Source organism: Chiloscyllium plagiosum, unplaced genomic scaffold (genome assembly GCF_037043375.1).
Source record: "Chiloscyllium plagiosum isolate Xiang-an unplaced genomic scaffold, Cpla_swu_hap1 HiC_scaffold_10, whole genome shotgun sequence".
Taxonomy (NCBI): Eukaryota; Metazoa; Chordata; class Chondrichthyes; order Orectolobiformes; family Hemiscylliidae; genus Chiloscyllium; species Chiloscyllium plagiosum.
In genome coordinates this window covers 86,823,096-86,843,837 of record NW_028270148.1, presented here as the reverse complement: position 1 = coordinate 86,843,837, position 20,742 = coordinate 86,823,096, and the positions used below count along the sequence as shown (strand labels likewise).

Below are 20,742 nucleotides of genomic sequence, written 5' to 3'. Positions count from 1 at the left end.
AATAGTGAATAGTTAATAGTTTATTTGGTTAGCTGATGATAAACTAAAAACAGCAGGAAGTCTTTTATTTTTGAACTGTGGTTTAGATACTTAGAATCACATATCAAAATTATAGTAGAGTTTTTTGAATGGAAACGTTCAGTCAGTCATGAATCAGGCATGTCTTTTGTGTCAGGAGACTTTATAACAACCTTCCAGCTCTTAAAAAGGTGAGGAGGGCACAGTGTTGCTGCTGACTTCATGTGGCCTTTAATGATCTATAAATGATTCACGTCCTTTCTTGATACTTCGATCAAAGTCTGTTACTTCCACTTGATTCCAGACTCTCTCAATGGTGGTATCATGCAACCAGAATAATTTTGTTAGTGTGAAGCCATCACTTCACAATTAGAGCTTGGTGACATACTTTCACTCTTAACTAATCAATAATTGGTCTGTGTCAGCTTTTGTTCAATTGCGAACTTGGAGATCGTGTCTAAGAGCAGAGTCTTCCTAGGCACTGAAATTTGAGAGAATTTTTAGATGGACAACTCTGTGGTTAGCACTGCTGCCTCAGCGCGAGGGACCTGGATTTGATTCCAGCTTTGTGCAACTGTCTGTGGAATTTGCACATTCTCATTGTGTCTGAGAGTTTCTTCTAGGTGCTCAGGTTTCCTCTCACAGTCCAAAGATGTGCAGGTTAGGTGGATTGGCCATAAGAAAATGCAGGGTTACAGGGACAGGGTAGAGGGATGGGTCTGTGCTGTTATGAGGGTTGGCGTGACTTGATGGGCTGAATGACCTATTTCCACATGTTAGAAATTCTGTTGAATGAGGGGTTGTTTGACATTGAGATCAAAAGTTTGCATTTTCCAACCAAGTCCTGGATGTTGAGATGAGATTCTTGCTACCCTTATTTGATATGCAGACTTCCATTCTCCCACTCACCAGAGATTGGGAATTTCTAATGTGATAGTCACAGCAGGTTCTCAAGACTCCAAGTTGCTGCTCTGGGCCTACATCTTGAACACCCAGAACCAACATCTTGGGGCACACCCATGTCCACATACACTGACTTCTGGCATATTGCCATTGAATTTATAGTGCTGCTTCACTGCCATTTTGCATTTTGGAATGTTCTAGCACCTGTCTTTGGAATGCTACTGCAAGGGTAGTAGTGCAAATCATGGCCTGGACCAAGCTGCATATTTGGGCTGCTGCTTGCTGTCTTTGTGCTTATTCACTGTTGTTCCACTGAATGCTGAAAGCAGCCCTGCCTGGCACCTTAGTACTTTTTATCCCTCCGCTGCATCTGAAAGGCTAACCATACTTCTGACTTATCCCACAGTTTAGTGCAGACCTAAAACTGAGTAGTTTGTCATACTTGGCAACAATCAGTCATAAAACATGGAAACAGACCCTTCGATCCAACCAGTCCACATTGACCATGTTCCCAAACTAAACCAGTCCTTCCTGCCTGCCCTTGGCTGATATCCCTCTAAACCTTTCCTATTAATGAACTTATCCAAATGTCTTTTAAATGCTGTAACTGAACCTACATCCACCACTCTGAGGGTGGATGTTTTGCTAAGTGGTACAGAGGGCCAACCTTGCATGGGCACAGCACGCCAGCAACATGTATCTTTGTGTGCATCAACCAAATGACATTGTCTCAAAGTCTAAAGGGAGTAGTCTTCAGACCAGTCTGAGGAAAGTATGAATGTCAAGTATGAGGATTAGATCAGGAAACGGGCCCTTCGGCCCATCTAGTCCACACCAACCCTCCGAAGAGTAACCCACCCAGACCCATTCCCCCTAACTAATGCACCGAACTCTACGGGCAATTTAGCATGACCAATTGACCTAACCTGCACACCTTTGGACTGTGGGAGGAAACCGGAGCACCCGGAGGAAACACTCGCAGACACGGGGAGAATGTGCAAACTCCACACGGACAGTTGCCCAAGGCTGGAATCGAACCCGGGTCCCTGGCGCTGTGAAGCAGCAGTGCTAAATACTGAGCCACCGTTCCGCCCCAAAGAAAGCTAGATAAGTCTCCTTGGGAATTTAGAATCCGGTGACTTGCATCATGATCTTGTTTTAATCAACTTTTCTGGGTGGATGTGGAAAAGATGTTTCCTTTCCTGGGAGAATCTAGGACTAGCGGTCATAGCTTAAAAATAAGAGTGGCCATTTAAAACTGATGAAACGTTTTAAAGATGGAGTCTTTGGAATTTCCTACCTCAAAATGCAGTGGATACAGAATTCTTAAATTTTAAAGCAGGGGTGGATCCTTGATAACCAATGGGATGAAAGATTATTGTGACATTCATGAATGTTGAGTTGAGATTAAAACCAGTGCAGCCATCATCTTATCGAATGGTGGAGTAGGCTTGAAGGTCATGTTGTTCTTTTATTCGAATGTTCATGCTTCAGTTGAGACGTCCTTTGGTCAGAGGTCCTGGCACAGTAAGTCATAGGGAGATTGATTATCCTTGGGATGGCCAGTAGGTCTAGACCTCTGTAGTCCAGGGAGTGGGTCACTGGATCTTATACAACCAGCCAGAGGAGTCTCGACAACACTCAGAGCGATCAGTCAGTCTGGTCATTCATTGGTCAGAGTTAAAAATCACACACCACCAGGTTATAGTCCAACAGATTTAATTGGACGCAGTAGCTTTTGGAGTGCTGCTTTGTCGTCCGTCATTGTTCAGGGCTGCCTAGTTAAGTCACTTTTGGCTGGGCCATGATCACTCCTAGGGGACCACTGCTTGGGGAGAGATGCTGGGTAAATTCAATTGTGGAGACTCCAATCGGAATCCTCCGATGAAAAGGGGATTGTAATACAGAAGAAATATACGAAAAATTAGATTATTTTAATATGGAAGGAAAGAATTCATTTTGGAGAAGGGGAGTGAGGCTGGTCATTGACTATAAGCAGCACATCTTTGCTTCCATGAGTGGTCAGTGTTCTAATCACTACTAGATCTGGCATGTTTATTTGATATGATTTGAGGCTGCGGATATAGTGAGCTGGTGAAGATGGGTTTGTGCGGGGCATTTGGGGAAGTGTAAAGGTCATAGATTTGATAGGAAGCATTTCCATGAAGGACATCTATACATTTGGGGATTCAGAGTTGAACTGAGCTCAAGATTCTTTTTTTTTAGATTAGATTAGATTACTTACAGTGTGGAAACAGGCCCTTCGGCCCAACAAGTCCACACCGACCCGCCGAAGCGTATACCACCCAGACCCATACTCCTACATTTACCCTGTCACCTAACACTACGGGCAATTTAGCATGGCCAATTCACCTAACCTGCACATTTTTGGATTGTGGGAGGAAACCGGAGCACCCAGAGGAAACCCACGCAGACACGGGGAGAATGTGCAAACTCCACACAGTCAGTCGCCTGAGGCGGGAATTGAACCCGGGTCTCTGGCGCTGCGAGGCAACAGTGCTAACCACTGTGCCACCGTGCCGCCCCTAAGCAGTCACTCTTCATGGAGTGACTGCTGTTACCTTTTTCATTGCACATATGTTATTTACAGCACAATGGAAAAGACAATTGTTGTGATTACATCTGGATTCAATGGGTGAGTGCTTCATGAGGCATTTTAAAAGTACAATGTCACTATATTAACACGTGTACTGAAGCTGAAATATGGATCATACATGCCTTGTGAGCCTTTGTCCTACTTTTGTGTTGTCCAAATCCTTGCACTAAGTATTCCTCACCATAGAATGCAGGATGCTAAATTAATTCTGCTAATGCCAATGATGCAATGCAAATGTTAATCTATCTGGAAAGAATGAAGGAGGAGAAAGTGAGGTCTGCAGATGCTGGAGATCAGAGCTGAAAATGTGTTGCTGGAAAAGCGCAGCAGGTCAGGCAGCATCCAGGGAACAGGAGAATTGACGTTTCGGGCATAAGCCCTTCTTCAGGAGGGCTTATGCCCGATTCTCCTGTTCCCTGGATACTGCCTGACCTGCTGCGCTTTTCCAGCAACACATTTTCAGCTGGAAAGAATGAAGCCCAGTTGCCAAGTAGCAATCGCCTTGCCTGTAGGAGCAGTTCTCTTCACACCTTGGGCAACATAATATCATGTCTAGTACTAGTGAACTCTGTACTATGCTGTTGTTGTGGTTAGATTATCACACAGCTGGTGTGTAAAGTGATCAATTTTACCAACTCAAAAACTTGCCTCACCTGAGTCATCTATGCTGTCCAGTCATCATTGTTCCTTCAGCTGTGGAACCCAGAAATATACAGTTTGAGATGGAAGTTGTCTCCCCTACAGTGGAATCTGTTGGCCTTAAAGGTTTGGTTGGGTAACCGCCAGAGCCTTTAAGGCTAGAGGGCTCAATTATCCTTTGTGTCCTGCTCAGATGCAGGTGTATCTTCCTCAGCTGTAGCTTGCATGGGACTGAATGCCAAGTAGGGTGGAGATGGAAGGTGCAGACATATCTGGTGTGTCCTGAGAAGACTGATAGAAATGGATGATTTCTCCTGCAGCTGGATGCCTGTGGCACTAACTGCTTCCTTGTGAAGAAGGAGATCCTAGAGTTGAGGTCAGATTCCCTCGTTTCACCTTCATCTTGGTGTTGAGCACCAATGTTAGAACAATACAGTATAGGTCAGTTGGTCTGTTGAATGCACTGAATGTTGGACATGACTGTGGAGACAGCCAGATGCTCTCTCACCTAAGGTAGTAGAGTCCTAACTATGTTGCTTCAGCCTCTTAATTAGGTTGCCCAGTGTCCCCCAACAAACCTGCCTCCTGCTTCTGCATCTGCTTGTGTATCTGTATGAAATTGTGAATTTCCCACACCACAGGATCTTCTCCTACCTGGAACTGAACAGGTGCTTGTTCTCCAGCAGACCTTTGAGTGCCAGCAACCTGAGATGTTTTTTTCACAGCCGGCTGTGTAAGACATGGCAGTGATGTAGATGCTATTACCTGTAATCATTTTAAAATAAAAGTGCAAGTATCTGAGCTGATTGGGAGTTCAGAAGCCAGCCCTGCCAGTGCTTCATTTAGAGCATCTGGGCTTCCCTCCTTTTTGAGGGAGAGAAGAACATGTTTTGCAAGGTGACTGTCTTGATGTAGAAACAGTGGACCTCTCACTGGTGCCTGTGGAAGACTACAGAATATTGCAACTAGGTGATAAATTAAAATCACAAGGGGTGATGGGCATAAACAATAGTTTACAACAGTAAACAATGCTTTGTACTTGGTTGCTGGGTTGCAGAACTTTTAGCATCTCTACAATAGGGTTCCAGGCTTTACCTGCAAGGGCCAGAATCCTCTCCTTTGTATACGGTGAGGAGATGAATACTTGCATCAGCATCCTGATTCTTTCACCCTTGTTATACAGTTCTGGTGTGTGTGTGTGCGTGTGTGCGCATGCGTGTGCGTGTGATCATGGCTGCCGTCGTCCCTGAGGGACGGGGCAGTCCTTTCTCTACACATCCCCATCCATCCAAGGTGCGTACCAATTTCCCCTTGACCCCCAAGTCCAGGGCAAATGTCTACAACCACATATGGGACAGTTCTGTACTCGGTGCCTGACCCATTGTACATTAACTCTTAAATATAGTGCAGGCACCAGGGATGCCTGTACACATAGCTTTTTAACTATGAGTGGGAGATTTGGACTGGCATCAGACAAAGGTGCCAAAAGGTTGTTAGAGATGAGTTTAGGATGATTGTGCAAGAAAATTTCACTAGGCCTTGTTGTTAGCAAACCTTTGATTAAAACTTGATGAAAATAATAAAGCCAAAATATAAGAATTTAAGCTCTAGGAGTCCACTAGTTTTGTGCTTTGAGTAATCTTTAGTCAAAGATCACTAAAGATTAGTGGGTTTCCTCCGGGTGCACTGGTTTCCTCCCACAGTCCAAAGATGTGCAAGTCAAGTGGATTGGCCATGCTAAATTGCCCATAGTGTTACGTGCATTAGTCAGAGGGAAATGGATCTGGGTGGGTTAGTTTTCGGAGAGTGGGTGTGGACTGGTTGGGCCAAAGGGCCTGTTTCTACACTGTGTAGGGATTCTAAATCTAATCTAATAGCAAGTGTAAACTAGCACTCAACATTCGTCTTGGGTATCTTTATTCCAGGGGAAAGTCCCCTACCCAGTATGATTCAATTTGGAACTTTCCAGAAGCTTGATGGACTATATTGCACAAGCAAAGGTGAACTGACTCTTAGCAGTTTGAGTCATTTTAAAATTCTTCAATGCCCATTTTAAAATGTAGCGGTCAGAGTTACATTTAATGGTTAAAGTAATGAGGTAGGATTTGCCTTGACTTGGCTTGACATCTGTTTTTTCCTGACCCCTCTCCAACCTTCTGTATTCAGCCTATTATTTTGTCTACTATTCTGTTATCAACCTGTTGTCTGCCATTGCAGACTTTTTTTTCATCTTGCTCTTTATCCTGTTTGTCTTCAAGGGATCTTTGGAGTTGTTTTCCCTATCTTTCCCTTTTTGTGGTTTAAAAACTTTGATTGACTGTGCCTGATTTATTGCCTGCTTTAGAGCCAGCCTATTGTTCAGTTACCATTTTACTTCCCAACTTTTGATTCAAATTTTTCTTGTCCAGATTGGTTGTTACATAATTGAAGTTGGCTTTCCCCACAATTAATAATTCATGCTTTGGATTTTTTTGGTCTTTTCCATAACTAACCAAAACACAGAAAATAGGAGCAGGAATAGATATTTGAATCCTTCAACCTGCTTTGCTGTTCAGTTTGATCCTGGCTGATCCAATCTGATGCCCTCTTCCCGCTTTCTCACCATACACAGTGATCCCTTTAGCCCTACGAACTATATCGACTTCCCTCAGAATTTAGTGTTTTGGTCTCAACTATTTACTGTGGCAGATAATTCCACATGCTTGCCACACTCTCTTAGATGTTTCTCTTTATCTCAGTCCTAAATGACCTAACCCATGCTCCTTAGACTGTGACTCCTGGCTGTAGACTTTCTGGTCATTGAGAACATTCTTCATATTTACTTTCTGTCTAGTCATGAATTCTCTGCCATCACCATCACTTCCAAACTCCAGTGAATATAGACCTAACCAATTTATTCTCTCTCCATATGTCAGTCCTACCATCTCCGGAATCCGTTTTTGGTAAATCTACATTACACCCCCACCAAAGCCAGAACATCATCCTCCGATAAGGAGAGCAAAATTGCCCACTGTACTCCAGATGTGGTTAGAACAGTGCTCTGTAAGCCTGCAGCAAGAGATCCCTACTCCTGTAAACAAAACTTGTTACTTTGAAGGTTAGCATAATACAGCTTGCCATCTTTGCCGCCTGCTGTACCTGCATACAAGTAGACAATCCTTTATCCAAAATCCTGAAATCCGAAAAGCTGTGAAATCCGAAGTTTTCTTCGAAGTTTTTTTACTCATTAACAAGGTTGTTTGGGTCAACTGTATGCATGCCAATTCCACACCCCTCGACCCACATCACTCCAATGTGACGTGGGGGTGTGACCTAGCACTGGCAGGCATTAATTCTGTCTCTGGGCCCATAATACTCTGTGTCTGCTGTTTGGTAAATTTTTTCACTGTCAAACCGTCACTTATTCTGAAATCTGAAAAATTCTGAAGACCAGCTGGTCCCGAGGGTTTTGAATGAAGGATTGTGTACCTGCACGTACTTTCAGCAGCTGGTGTACAAAGGCACACTGGTCGTCTTGTACCTTTTTTTTTTTTCCCCTTTTTTCTCTTTTTTCCCTATTTATTACCACTTGTTTCAAAAATCTACCTTCCTGTTTTTGCTACCAAAAGTGGACAACCTCCTGTTTTTGTACATTTTACTTCATCTCCATGCATTTACCTACTCGCTCAACTTGTCCAAATCACACCGAAGCACTTCTGCATCTTCACACCTCATACTTTCACCCAGCTTTATTCTGTTGACAAACTTGGGAGGTATAACATATAGTTGCCTCATCTCAGTCATGAATATATATTGTTAAAAGCTGGGATCCAAGCATTGACTCCCAGGAGGATCCTACTAGTCACTGGCTGCCACTCTAAAAGATCTGTTTATTCCCACTCTGAGAAATGACAGCGAATACCCTTGCCAATTTTTATTGGTACGCCATCGAGAGCATTTTGTCTGGATGTATCACTACCTGGTATGGCAACTATGCCATCAAGACCGGAGACGGTTACAGAGAGTGATGAACTCAGCCTGGACAATCACAAAAGACAACCTCCCATCTATAGAATCATCTACAAGACCCCTGTCAAGGAAAGGCCACCAGCATTGTCAAAGATCCACCCCACCCTGGCAATGCTTTTCGACAACCTCTACCGTTGGGGAGAAGGTACAGAAACCTGATTAACACGCACCATCCGTTTCCAAACCGTTTCTACCCTACTGTTGTTAGAATACTGAATGGCGTCTGAAACTATTGTGTACCTGTGTTTTTGTTTTTGCTGCCGTTTACCTATTATTTACTTAACTGTGATCTGCCAGTATTGCTCGCAAGACAAAGCTTTTCGCTGTGACCCAGTACACATGACAATAAATTCAATTCAATTCAATTTCTTGTCTACCAACCAGTGTTCTCTCTGTCTGGGTGCTATACTGAATTCCATGCACTTTAATTTTACAGGGGAAAATAGTGCGTAAGTTTTAAGGTGCGAGGGGAAACGTTTTCATATGGGGGTAGTACAAATATGCATTAAGCTGCCACAGGAAGTTGTAGAGATGGGTACAATTACAACATTTTAAAAGACATTTGGGCATGGACAGGAAAGGTTTAGCTGGATATGGGCCAAATGTAGGCAAATGGGACTAGTTCAGTTTTGGAAATCTGCTTAGCATGGATGAATTGGGTCAAAGGGTCTGTTTTCATTCTTTAAGACTCTACATGATTCTACCTATGCTAGTCTCTTATGGATGATGGAAATAGTCACCTGGGTTTACTTACCAAAGTTGTCACTGTTCCTGTGCTAGCACCTGTTCTCACATTATGAACCTGTTATCTCTGTGATGAACCTGTTATCTCTTTTCAAAAACCATTCACTTCTCTTGCAGCTTTTCAACTCCTGGTCTCCTTAAGGCTGAAGATAGGGAAAGAAATGGGAAAAGAGCACATGTCTCCCTTCCTTACCAAACTCCCTTCCTTACCAAACTCCCTTCCTCACCAAACTTGGTGTTTCCACTCTATAAGCAGGTCATGGGGCACTTCAAGAATCATAATCAGTCTGGCAGAGTCAACATGGTTTGTGAAAGGTAAAGAAAGAATACAATGTGAAAAAGTGAGGTTATGCCCTTTTGGTAGGAAGAATACAGGCATAGATTATTTTCTAAAATGAGGGAAAAGAAATCTGAAGTACAAAGGGACTTGGAGAATCCTGAAGTAGTACCCCTTCAGGTTACCATGCAGTTTCAGTTGGTAATTAGGAAGGCAAATACAATTCTAGTAATTATTTCAAAAGGGCTAGAATACAAGAGTAGAGATATGCTGCTGAGGCTGTATAAGGCTCTGGTCAGACCATCTTTTGGAATTTTGTGGGCAGTTTTGAGTCCAGTATCTAAGGAAGGATGTGCTGTTTGGAAGGGGTGAAGAGCATATTAGAGGAGTGGTTCAAGATTCTGGGTTTATACTCTATGAAGTTTTAGAGGGATAATGGGGGAAGGATTTCATTGAAACTTTTAGAACACTCAGGTCTGGATAGAGTAAATGTGTAGAAGATGCTTCCACTAGTTGGAGAGGCTAGGATCAGAGGGCACAGTCTCAGTAAAGGGATGACCCTTTTAGAACTGAGATGAGGAGGAATTTCTTCAACCAGAGCATAATGAATCTTTAAGTCATCACCGCAGAAGGCTGTGGAGGCCAAGTCGTTGAGAGTACTTAAGACCAAGAGAGAACTCCTAGATTAGTAAGGGAATCAACAGTTACATGGAGAAAGCATTAGAATGGGATTAAGAAACATATCAGCCATGATTGAATGGTGGAGCAGACTTGATGGGCCATATAGCCTAATTCTGCATCTAAATCTTATGTGGGACCTCCTCAAAGACCTTCTGAAAGTCCAAGTTAACCACATTGTCTGTCTCCCCCTAAAATCTCTACTAATTACGTCCTCAATTCCTGTCAATATGTGGAGTATGGTTTCCATTTTGTAAAGCTACGCGTGACTGTTCAATCTAGTTTTTTTTTACCAAGTAGTCTACTATTAAATATTTTATAACTGACTCTAGCATTATCTCTACTATCAATGTCAGGCTAATTGGCTGATAATTTCTTGTTTTCTCTCTCTGCTTTTTAAATAGTGGGGGCTACCTTCAAGTCAGTAGGAAGTGTTTGAGTTGACAGAATATTGAAAGATGACAGCCAATGCATCCACTATTTCTGAGACCACTTCTTAGGAATGTAAACTATTAGTTCCTGGAGGTTTATCCACCTCTTAATCCCAAATATTTACCCAACAATGTTTCTGTACTAATACTGATTTCCTTCCATTTCCCCCCCTCACCAGAAACCATGTTGCCATGGATGTGAAGGACCAAAATATGTATTTAATTAGTCTACCATATCTTTGTTTTCTGTTTATAACTTCTCTAGTTTAAGTAATAACTGATCACTGTCACCTAAAAAAAAAAATTCGCCGACTGTCACTTACTCGACTTGGCCTAACTCATTGCTAAGAATTCCGTGTAACAATGCTTCCTTTTTGACTGAAAACTCTAGGAATTCTTGTCCATATCTCCCTTTAACATTATTCTAATATAGAATGGTAGAATTGAAGTCCCCTAATATAACATCCAAAATTCTTGTAATTCTTCTGATGGTTCCTTACAAATTTGTCCTTCTAACTGAGTCAGGTTCCTCTTGTCGCTGCGGCATAATTTTCAAATGACAGTCTGTAGCTGTAACTCGCCAACCTTCTTAAATCTGTTCAGACTTCAGCAAAACAGTATTCCAGTTTCTTTTGGTTTAATCTTTGCTAAAATATAATCATAGAAGCTCTACAGTATGGAAGTAGGCCATTTGGCCCATTGAATCCACACCTACCCTCTAAAGAGTATACCACTCAGATCCAACCTCCTACCCTGACCCTGTAACGCCACGTTTCCTGTGGCTAATCCTAACCTATACATCCCTGAACTGGTGGTGGGTGGGGGTGAAATCCAGAATACCTGGATGAAACCCAGGCCGACATCAGAATGTGCTAACCAGTGAGCCACTGTGCTGCCAATGTGTGTCTTTCCTGATGAGGGGCTTATGTCCGAAATGTCGGTTCTCCTGTTCCTTGGATGCTGCCTGACCTGCTGTGCTTTTTCCAGCACCACACTCTCGACTCTGATCTCCAGTCCTCACGTTCTCCCTGTCTCTCGTTGTTGAAAATGGCATTGAAACTTTCTGCATGAGATGGTTTGTTTGTAGGTTATAAATAGAAGACTCATTAATGGTAATTGTTTCAGATGAATGTAGATATATCTAGTAAAAATGTTTGTTTTTTATTGTTTAAAATGTTTCAATGCTCTTCAATTTGCAGACGAATCCCATTGGAAGATATTCCTGAGGATGAAAGTGCATGTGCTGCCTGGCTTCATAAACTATATCAAGAAAAGGTGAATTCATCTTTCCAGTTACAAAGGAATATTAATTGAATTATTCATAAAACTTTCACTCATCAGGGGAGTACCTGTTTTCTGGAAGGCTACAACAATCCAATTCCTACTTTGGTGCCTGAGTGACTTAAGGCACTAAAGATTTCTAAATCTCAAATGGCTGGCAATCCAAAGCAAAATTGGGCTGCTTTGGTTTGCTTGTTTCAACATTGAGCACATTGTGTTAAACAGAAAATTGATTACTCTTGATGCCGTGTGCTAGTGAGAGTAGGAATAAAAAGATAGGGCAGATAAATCAGTGGCTGAGGAGATGGTGCAGTAGGCAAGGATTCAGACTCTTGGATCATTTGAGATCTCTTTTTTTTTTTGGGGGGGTAGAAGATACCTGTTCCGAAGTGACTGTTTTCACACGAACTGGAGGGGGCCAGGATCCTAACAGGAAATTTTTGTTTAAGTTCTATTTGGGAGCTTTTAAACTAATAAGTGGGTGGGTGGAGGGGGGGGTTGGATCCTAAGAAGTAGTACGAATAGAGAGACAGAAGAGGATAGTTTGCAATTTAGAGAGCCAGTTAATTAAACAAAACAGACAAGAGCAAGTCAGAATAAAATAACTGAAGAATTAAACTGCATTTATTTCAATGCAAAGGGTCTTGCGGGAAAGGCAGATGAACTCCGGGTCTGTATGGGAATATGGAATTGGGTCATAGCTACTACAGAAACATGGCTGAGGCAGGAACTGGCAGCTCAATGTTCTGAGGTTTAGATGCGATAGGAAAGATAGAAAGTGAGACAAGGGAGGAGAGGAGTTGTGTTTTTGATTAGGGAAATATAGACCAGGACTGCTGTAGTGGTAAGGGCTTGGATGGTGAGGAATTTGGTTAAATGTGTTCAAGGAAACTTTCTTTATTAATATGTAAATGTACCTACTAGAGAAGGAGCAAAACTTGTATTTCTCTTTTTGGACATAAAGTAGGGCAAGTGACTGAAGTGTTAGTGGGGAGCACCCTGAGAACAGTGATCATTCTATTAGTTTTAATATAGTTATGGAAAAGGACAAGTCTTGTATAAAAGTTAAAGTTCCTAATGTAAGGCAAATTTTGATGCTATTAGACTATTGGTGGGCGGCACGGTGGCACAGTGGTTAGCACTGCTGCCTCACAGCGCCGGAGACCCGGGTTCAATTCCCGCCTCAGGCGACTGACTGTGTGGAGTTTGCATGTTCTCCCCGTGTCTGCGTGGGTTTACTCCGGGTGCTCCGGTTTCCTCCCACAGTCCAAAGATGTGCAGGTCAGGTGAATTGGCCATGCTAAATTGCCCGTAGTGTTAGGTAAGGGGTAAATGTAGGGGTATGGGTGGGTTGCGCTTCGGCGGGTTGGTGTGGACTTGTTGGGCCGAAGGGCCTGTTTCCACACTAAGTAATCTAGACAAAACTTTAAGAAGTTGATTGGAGTAGATGTTTGCAGGTAAAGGGATGACTGTCAAGTGGGAGGCTTTCAAAAGTGAGATAACGAATTCAGATGCATTATATTCCTCTGAGTGAAAGGTAAGGCTGATAATTGTAAGGAATAATAAAGAGGCTCTGGTCAAAGAGGAGGAGGTATATGTTAAGTAAAGATAACTGGGATTAAGTGACTCTCCTGAAGTGTGTAAGGGGTGTAGGGACATTCTTAGAGGGAAGTCAGCAGGGCAAAAAGAGGATACGAAGTAATCTTATCTGCCAAGGCTAAAGATAATCCAGAGAGATTGTACTTGTACATTCAGAGCAACTGGTGAGACATTATACCCCTTTAAAGATCAACAAGGCCATCTGTGTGTGGAGCCACAGGAGATGGGAGAGATACTAAATAAATATTTCACGTCCATATTTATGTGGAGAAAGATGTGAAGGCTAGGAAATTCGCAAATAAATATTAATGTCTTGAAAGCAGTTCACATTACAGAAGAGGTTGAGGCATAAAAATATAAAAGTGGATAAATCTCCAGGATCTGATCAAGTGTATTCTAGGACATTGTGGGAAGTTAGGGAAGAAATTGTGGGGTCCCCAGCAGAAATATTTGAGGTGCTGGAGGATGAGAGGGTGGCTAATATTGTGCCTATGTTTGAGAAGCTGTAAGGAGAAACTTGGGAACTATATACCAGAGAGTCTGACATCCGTGGTGGTTAAGTTGTTGGAGAGGATTCTGAGAGATAGGATTTACGGGCATTTGGAGGGGCAGGGACTGATTAGCAATCAATAGCATGTTTTTTTGACATGAGAAATTGTGTTTCTCAGACTTGAGGTTTTTGAGGATGTAACCAAAAAGATTAAGGGCAGAGTGGTAGACATTTACGTGGACTTTACTAAAGCCTTTGACTGGTTTCACACGGCAGACTGGTTTGTAAAGTTAGATCATGTGGGGATCCAAGGAAAGTTTGCCAATTGGATACAAAATTGGCTTTATGGTAGGAGACAGAGGGTGGTGGGTTGTTTTTGAGACTGAAGGCTTTTGACCAGTGTGGTGTTCCATAGGGAACAGTGTTGGATCCACTGTTATAAACAAGTTAGATGAAAATTTAGGAGATCTGATGATACAAAATTGGTGGGATAGTCAACAGTGAAGGTTACTTAAGATTACAGAGGGATCTTGATCAATTGGGCCAATAGGCTGCGGAGTGGCAGATGGAGTAAAATTTGGATAAATGCAAGGTTTTGCATTTTTGGTAAGTTAAATAAGGATAGGGCTTATACAGTTAATAGTGGAGCCCTGGGTAGTGTTGTCAAACAGACACACTAAGGGTTCAGGTACACATTTATTTGAAAGTTGTCATAGGTAGATAGGGTGGTTAAGAAAGTGTTTTCCATGCTTGCCTTCATTGCTCAGACATTTTTAAGTATAGGAGTTGGAGCATCATGTTGAGGTTATGCAGGACATTGGTGAAGTTACTTCGCCCTGCTACAGGAGGCATATTATTAAATTGCAGAGGGTTCAGAAAAGATTTACCAAGGTGTTGCTGGGACTGGAGGGTTTGAGTTAGGAAGAGAGGCTGGATAGGCTTGGATTCTTTTTTTCACTGGAGCGTAGAAAGTTATAGAAGTTTATATAAAATCATGAAGATTTATAGATAAGGCGAATAGCAATGGTCTTGGGTGGGGGAGTTCAAAAGTAGGGGGCATATTTTTAAGGTGAAAGGAGAAAGATTTAAAAGGGGCCTGAGGAACAATGTTTTTTCATTCCACATTTGAACCATCCTCTGCGTGAACTGTCGAAGAAGTGGTAGATGCAGGTACTGATACAACATATGAAAACATTTGGACAGGTACATGAATAGGAATGTTTAGAGGGATATGGGTGAAGCACAGGCAAGTGGGACTAGTTTAGTTTGGGAAACTTAGTTGGCATGTATGGCTGAGTCTAAAATGTTGAATATTTTTCATGGCAAACAAAATTAATTTTACTTTGGTAACTTTTTAAATTATGTTTTAAAAGTAAAAAGATACAACATATTAAGCAAGTACAAAGTTAGGAAAAGAGGTAAAGGAAGAAAAGAACAAAAGCTCCGGGCAGGAGAGGTATGGTAGTGTAAGGCATAGGATGGTAATGAGAATAGTAGAGAAACAAAATTTGCCAAGAGTTGTGCCATGATCACGGGTCAAATCCTCAAGGTATTGAGGACACTTAAGTTGAAAATTCAATGTTTTAAGTCTTTTTGTTTTTTTGCAAAGGGTCTGATATAACTAGAAATGGCTATGGATGTAAATTGAGGGAGGCTGTAAACAGCCCTTCGAAGGGAAGAGATAGTGAGTCAAAACAGACTGGGTTGTGATTCTTTGTGACTACAGAGGTAACGAAGGGCTGATAACTTGTGGTTAAACAGCAACCCACCACTTGCAGAGCTCTCGAACTGCAGGCACGTTTTGTGTTTTTCCCCTTTGAAAAATACACAAGGACATTAGTTTTAAAAAGCCCGTTTCATCTCTAGTGACCTTCTGCGAGAGTGAATGTTCTCTTATGTGCCACCTCTGGTTTGATTGGTGTGATGTGAAGGTTACCGTCTATGAACTATTCACCCCTGTTTTGCAGGTAAAAAAACATTTTTAACTGAGTGCTTGTCAAGTAACTAATGTAACAAATGGGAACAGGATAACAGAAGGGCTCTCGCATTCTCTGTCTGTTTCTTTCTCTGTCTCTGTGGAGGTCCCTCTTTGTCTCTGTCTCTTTCTCTCTGTCTCTCGCTCCCCCTCTGTCTCAATTAAATCATAATTTGATAGTATCTCAACCAATCTGCAAAACTCAGGATTGTGAAGACGGGCTCCATTATTGAACTATTCGTTTTTCACAAATCAGACTGATCTGTATAACTTTTTGTTTAAGTTTTTTAATCTCCGTTTGGTTCTCAACTGATTTCTAACCTGCGTATTTCTTGCATTGGTACTTTTTCTTGCGAAGTATTTAATACAGTTTCTTTTAAATCCATCAATGTCTGACTAAATTGGTTCTCTGTCAAAGCATAAGTATGTTGGTCGAGGAGAAAGGCAACCTCTGAAACAACTGAAGGGGTGGTGAATAAGGAAGAGTGTCTATTCAGTTCTGCTTACTCCGAAGCCTTGGTTATCCTCTCTAGAACCAGAGCGAATTGGGGAACCTCCCCTGGGGTCTGGTTATTAACAATATAAATAGAAACAGTAATTCAGTGGCTGCTGTGCAGAAATAAATTTGGTCAGATATCATGATCTGAAACTGTTGAATTGGGATGATATAGAGTACTTTATTTTAATTTGTTTTATGAGATGTGGGCATTGCTGACCTGTCACTTATTGCCAATCCCTTGATGCCTTTGAAGGTGATGGTGAGGCTATCCTCTTGAACTGCTGCAGCCTGTGTGCTGTAGGTAGACCAACAGTGCTGTTAGCTCCAAGAGTTTGGCCCAGTGACACTGAAGGAATGGTGATATATTTCCATTATTGATGATATATATCCATGTGAAGATGGTGGGTGGTTTGAAGTGGAATTTGCACGTGGTGGTGTTCCCATGTATCTGTTGCCCTTGTCCTCCTCCATGGAAGTGATCGTTAGTTTTGGAAGGTACTGTCTAAGAAGCCTTGGTGAATTTCTGCAGTGATATACACTGCTACTACAGAGTTGTTGATGGAGGAAGTGGATGTAGTGCCATCATGTTGGCTGCTCTGTCCTGGATGATGTCTAGTTTCGAGTGTTGTTGGAGCTGTGCTCATCTAGGCGAGAGGAGTGCGTTCCATCATATCCTGACATGTGCTTTTTGATACTACTTGAGGAATCAGGTGGTAAGTTACCCTCTGCATGATTCCTATCTTTAACCTGTGTGTGCCTTTGTGTTTAAATGACTAGTCCAGTTCAGTCTGGTGAATAGCAGCTCAGTGTGTTGATCGTGAAGGATTCCGTGCTAGTAATGCTGTTAAATGTCAAAGGATGTTGGATGTATTGCCTTTTGGTGTTGGTCATTGCCTGACATTTGTAAGGCACAATTCTTACTTCTCACTTTTGATTCAAGCCTGGATATTGTCTAATATTTGTTGCAATTGATATAGATTGAAGATTAAGTGCAGCATTTGCAAGGCCATGAGGTTGTAATTGTGTTGAGTACAGTTCTGCTGTTAGGCCATAACACTTCATGGATGCCCAGTCTTGCTAAATCTCTTTTGAAGTCTATTCTATTTACCGTGGTATTAATAGTAGTGCTACACATGGAGTATCTTCTGCATGAGGTTGGAACTTCATTTCACAAGGACTGTTCTGTGGTTGCTCTTACCAAAGCTGCCATGGACAGATGCATGTGTAAGGCAAATAGGTGGGGATGAGGTTATGTATGGTTTTTCTTGTTTGTCTGCATCAAGTTTTGAAGAAACCAAGTCTAGTAGCTGTGCTCTCTGTTTCAACCAACGTAGTCAGTAGTTTTCCTGCTGAGTAATTCTTTGGGGTGGACATTGAAGTCACTGGCCCAGAGTACATTCTGTACGCTTGCCACCTCTGTGCTTCCTTCAGGTGGTGTTTGATGTGGAGAACTGATGCATCAATCAAGTGGGTGGGAATATGGAACTCCAGCACGAGGTTTCCTAATATATTTGACTGTATGCCATAAGATTTCACAGGTCTGGAATCAATGTTGAGACCCCTCTGGGTAGCACGCTCTTGACTTCTACACGATAGAATGCAATGTCTGGGTAAGCCTTGTGGGTGATAGGACCTGCTTCGGATTGCTTTTGATGTTATCTGGGTCATTGTCTGTAAGATTGATTCCAGGAGTATGACTGTTTTGTTACACTGTTGCTTAACAAGTCTAAGACTGCTCTCCTAATCTTGGCACCAGACCCCAGTGTTGTTAAGGAGGACCTACTGACTAATTCATGTCCATTCAATATATAAACACTATATTTTTAGCAACAAAATGGTGTCATGCCCAGTGTGATGTACATCTTGAGCATGAAAAAGCAAAAACAAATGTATTTGCACATTGCTGTCATACTGGTGTGGTGATTCCATCTCATTTTATGCACAAGTTGTATTATCATTAAATACTAATGCATCATCTGACTAAAGAAATGACCAGAAGAACCCAAGACAATGCACAAATAATATAATGAATGAACCTTTTGCTTAATTTTTCACTAAAACCTACAATCTGTTTTCAATTTTAGGATATGCTACAGGCAGACTACTTCAAAAATGGCTTTTATCCAGGCACTCCAATTGTACCACCGAAACGACCATGGGTCCTTGTAAACTGGCTATTCTGGGCTCTGTTGCTGCTGTTTCCTCTATTTAAATTAATTGCTAACATGATCTGCAATGGATCTTCCTTGACCCTAATTACTTTCTCACTTATCATTGTTGTAGGTAAGTCATAGGTTTTGTGTTTCCATCTAGAATGTGTGCAGCATGGCTCAGCATGAGCTTGAATTGTCAAATAATAAAGAGATGTAAACACTTTGAAGATTTTGGAGAAGGTTTGGCAGAACATGTAAAAATTCCCTCTTCTATTTTGAACCTGGTGCTGATTTTTCCAAATATAGAAATTTTCACTTCTGGCCTCTGTTCAAATATACAGTGGCTATGTTTTGCTTTAAGGAGCAAGCATCTTTCAAGGTCTTCATTCTGATTCTGTCATGAAATGTTTATTCCTGGATGTCACTAACAAGACTGCATGTGGAGATGTGATGATAATGCATGTGCATGCTATCTTGGGCACATAGTTGAAGGATGTGATGCTGTTAAATCCTATTTTAATTTTTTGTTTATTATTGCTCTTTAATTTTTAACTGTTCTACCTGTAGATTCATCTGTTCTGAAAGATTAGGTGAGCCTTAATCATAATTAATACTCCACAACTTACAAATTCAAGGTGGTTTCCAATTTATGGACTCCTTGTCTATGCTGATCTCAGCTTCGTAGTGGTTAAGGTTCTGAAGAAAGTCGGTGTTTCTGAGTTAGGAAGGTGATAATTAATCAGCTATCCATTCCTCATTTCTATATATCTAATCTAATCCTGCATTAGGTAACATTCCTTTATTAAGCCAGTCACTATTGATTTTTTTTTTTAATTTTCTTCCCAAAAGTATTGATCTACAGATATCTTTGCTTGTCTGTGCTTCTCCAGCTCTACATATCATCAGCATAGGCTTTCCATACTTTCACTTGCTTTGGATCATTCCCCCACTGTTTTCTCTCAAAATAAACAAAGGTTCTCTACCAACTTTCTACTGAGGATGCTCATGTTGATATGTCTAGCCTGCCAGTGAATTTGCAGGATTTTATGAAGGCAGCACTGATAATTCCAGGGATTTGCGGTGTCTGCTGTACACCGTCCACTATTCTTGGCCATAAATGGTTAGGGAAATGGAAAAGGGTAAGGTGCAAACTTTGTTTGGCAGGAAGCAGCAGAATAATTTCACCCTGAGGTATGGCATAGATACAGACAGCCAAATCAAATCAGTCTGACCTTGAAGGTCATCAAATATTTTAATTTACTGTTGTGTACATCTATAGTTTCTTTGAACAAGAATCAGCCTGCAGTTAATTTCCAGACCCGTCCTCGTAAACCAGTATCAGATTGTTAGTTCTTTTCAGTGTGAGCATCGACATGTTTCTAAACTGTCACCTTCATTTGTCAGCTCTCAGTTCACAGCTCCAAACCAAAACTATAAAAATAAAATTACGAAGTGACTTCTTTCACTTTGGTATTTGCATAAGGAGGAGAAAGATTTGAAGATGAGTTGATATTTGGCAAGGATTGAATGGAAGAATAAGTAGCTGATAGTTTTTGAGTGTTAAAAGGGGAAACGTGCCTAATGACATGGAGCAATATGAACATTGTGCTCAGGAGAGATAGTATGTTGCTGGAAGGAGGATTGACAGTTTTTGGGATATACAAGTTGGATTCATTTGAAAATGAGAGAGAAACTATTGTGTAGTTAAATCTTGGAAAGAGAGCTGACATGTAGTGGAACAGAATGAAGTGGAGTAGAAAGTTGTTAGAAAGTAGAAAACAGTTTAAAGGACAGGAAACATCAATTCCTGCTGCATCAGAGGTAAAGTCAGTTTGGGGAAGAAAAAAGTTAAAGTAGGTTTATCCTGGTGACATTTCCAGATGTATTTTCTTATAAATCATAATTGTTAATATGTACGGCTCCAGTTCAATTACGCTAACACATTCCAGGGGCTTATGTTCTTATGCCCCAATCCCGTCTTTACCCGCAAGTGCTGATGGTAGGACCTGGAGGATAGTTTTTGAGAAGGCAGGCATTCGAATGTCCATCTCCATCAGCCTGTCTAATTAATGAGCCTGAGTGGGGTCCTGTGTCTGGAGGATACCTTCAACGGTAAATGCTGTGAGAAGGTGGATGTAAGAATATCTTAAAGGAATTTACAATATGTTTTAAAAATTGGTGACTGCTGTCGATGTCATTGTCGAGGGAAAGTGGTATTTGGACTTTCCTGATTGTACCTGCCAGCTGCCCTTAATCAACCATGACAATAAGCTCGCAAGACAAAGCTTTTCACTGTGCCTCTGTACACGTGACAATAAACTCAATTCAAATTCATGTAGAAATTTATCTAAATGGTTACCTGGCGCTGGTGGTTTGTGGCTATCATTCCCCTGAAGCGGTCTCATTTTAAAATATGCTAGAGGTGGGAAC

The 20,742-nt window shown here is 41.5% G+C and overlaps 1 protein-coding gene across 4 annotated transcripts in view; it reads left to right on the top strand.

The window, feature by feature from the left end:
* The window catches only part of agpat4 (1-acylglycerol-3-phosphate O-acyltransferase 4 (lysophosphatidic acid acyltransferase, delta)), a 190,784-nt gene that overhangs the window by 144,970 nt on the left and 25,072 nt on the right, over positions 1-20,742 (top strand). For all 4 annotated transcript variants that reach the window (XR_015758489.1, XM_087991525.1, XM_043696316.2 and 1 more), the window contains exons 7-8: positions 11,515-11,590; positions 18,244-18,442. Coding sequence is in view for 3 of the 4 variants with exons in the window: in XM_087991525.1 (XP_087847651.1) it covers positions 11,515-11,590; positions 18,244-18,442 (275 nt within the window). In the remaining variant the exon portion in view is untranslated. The remainder of the gene's footprint in view (positions 1-11,514; positions 11,591-18,243; positions 18,443-20,742) is intronic.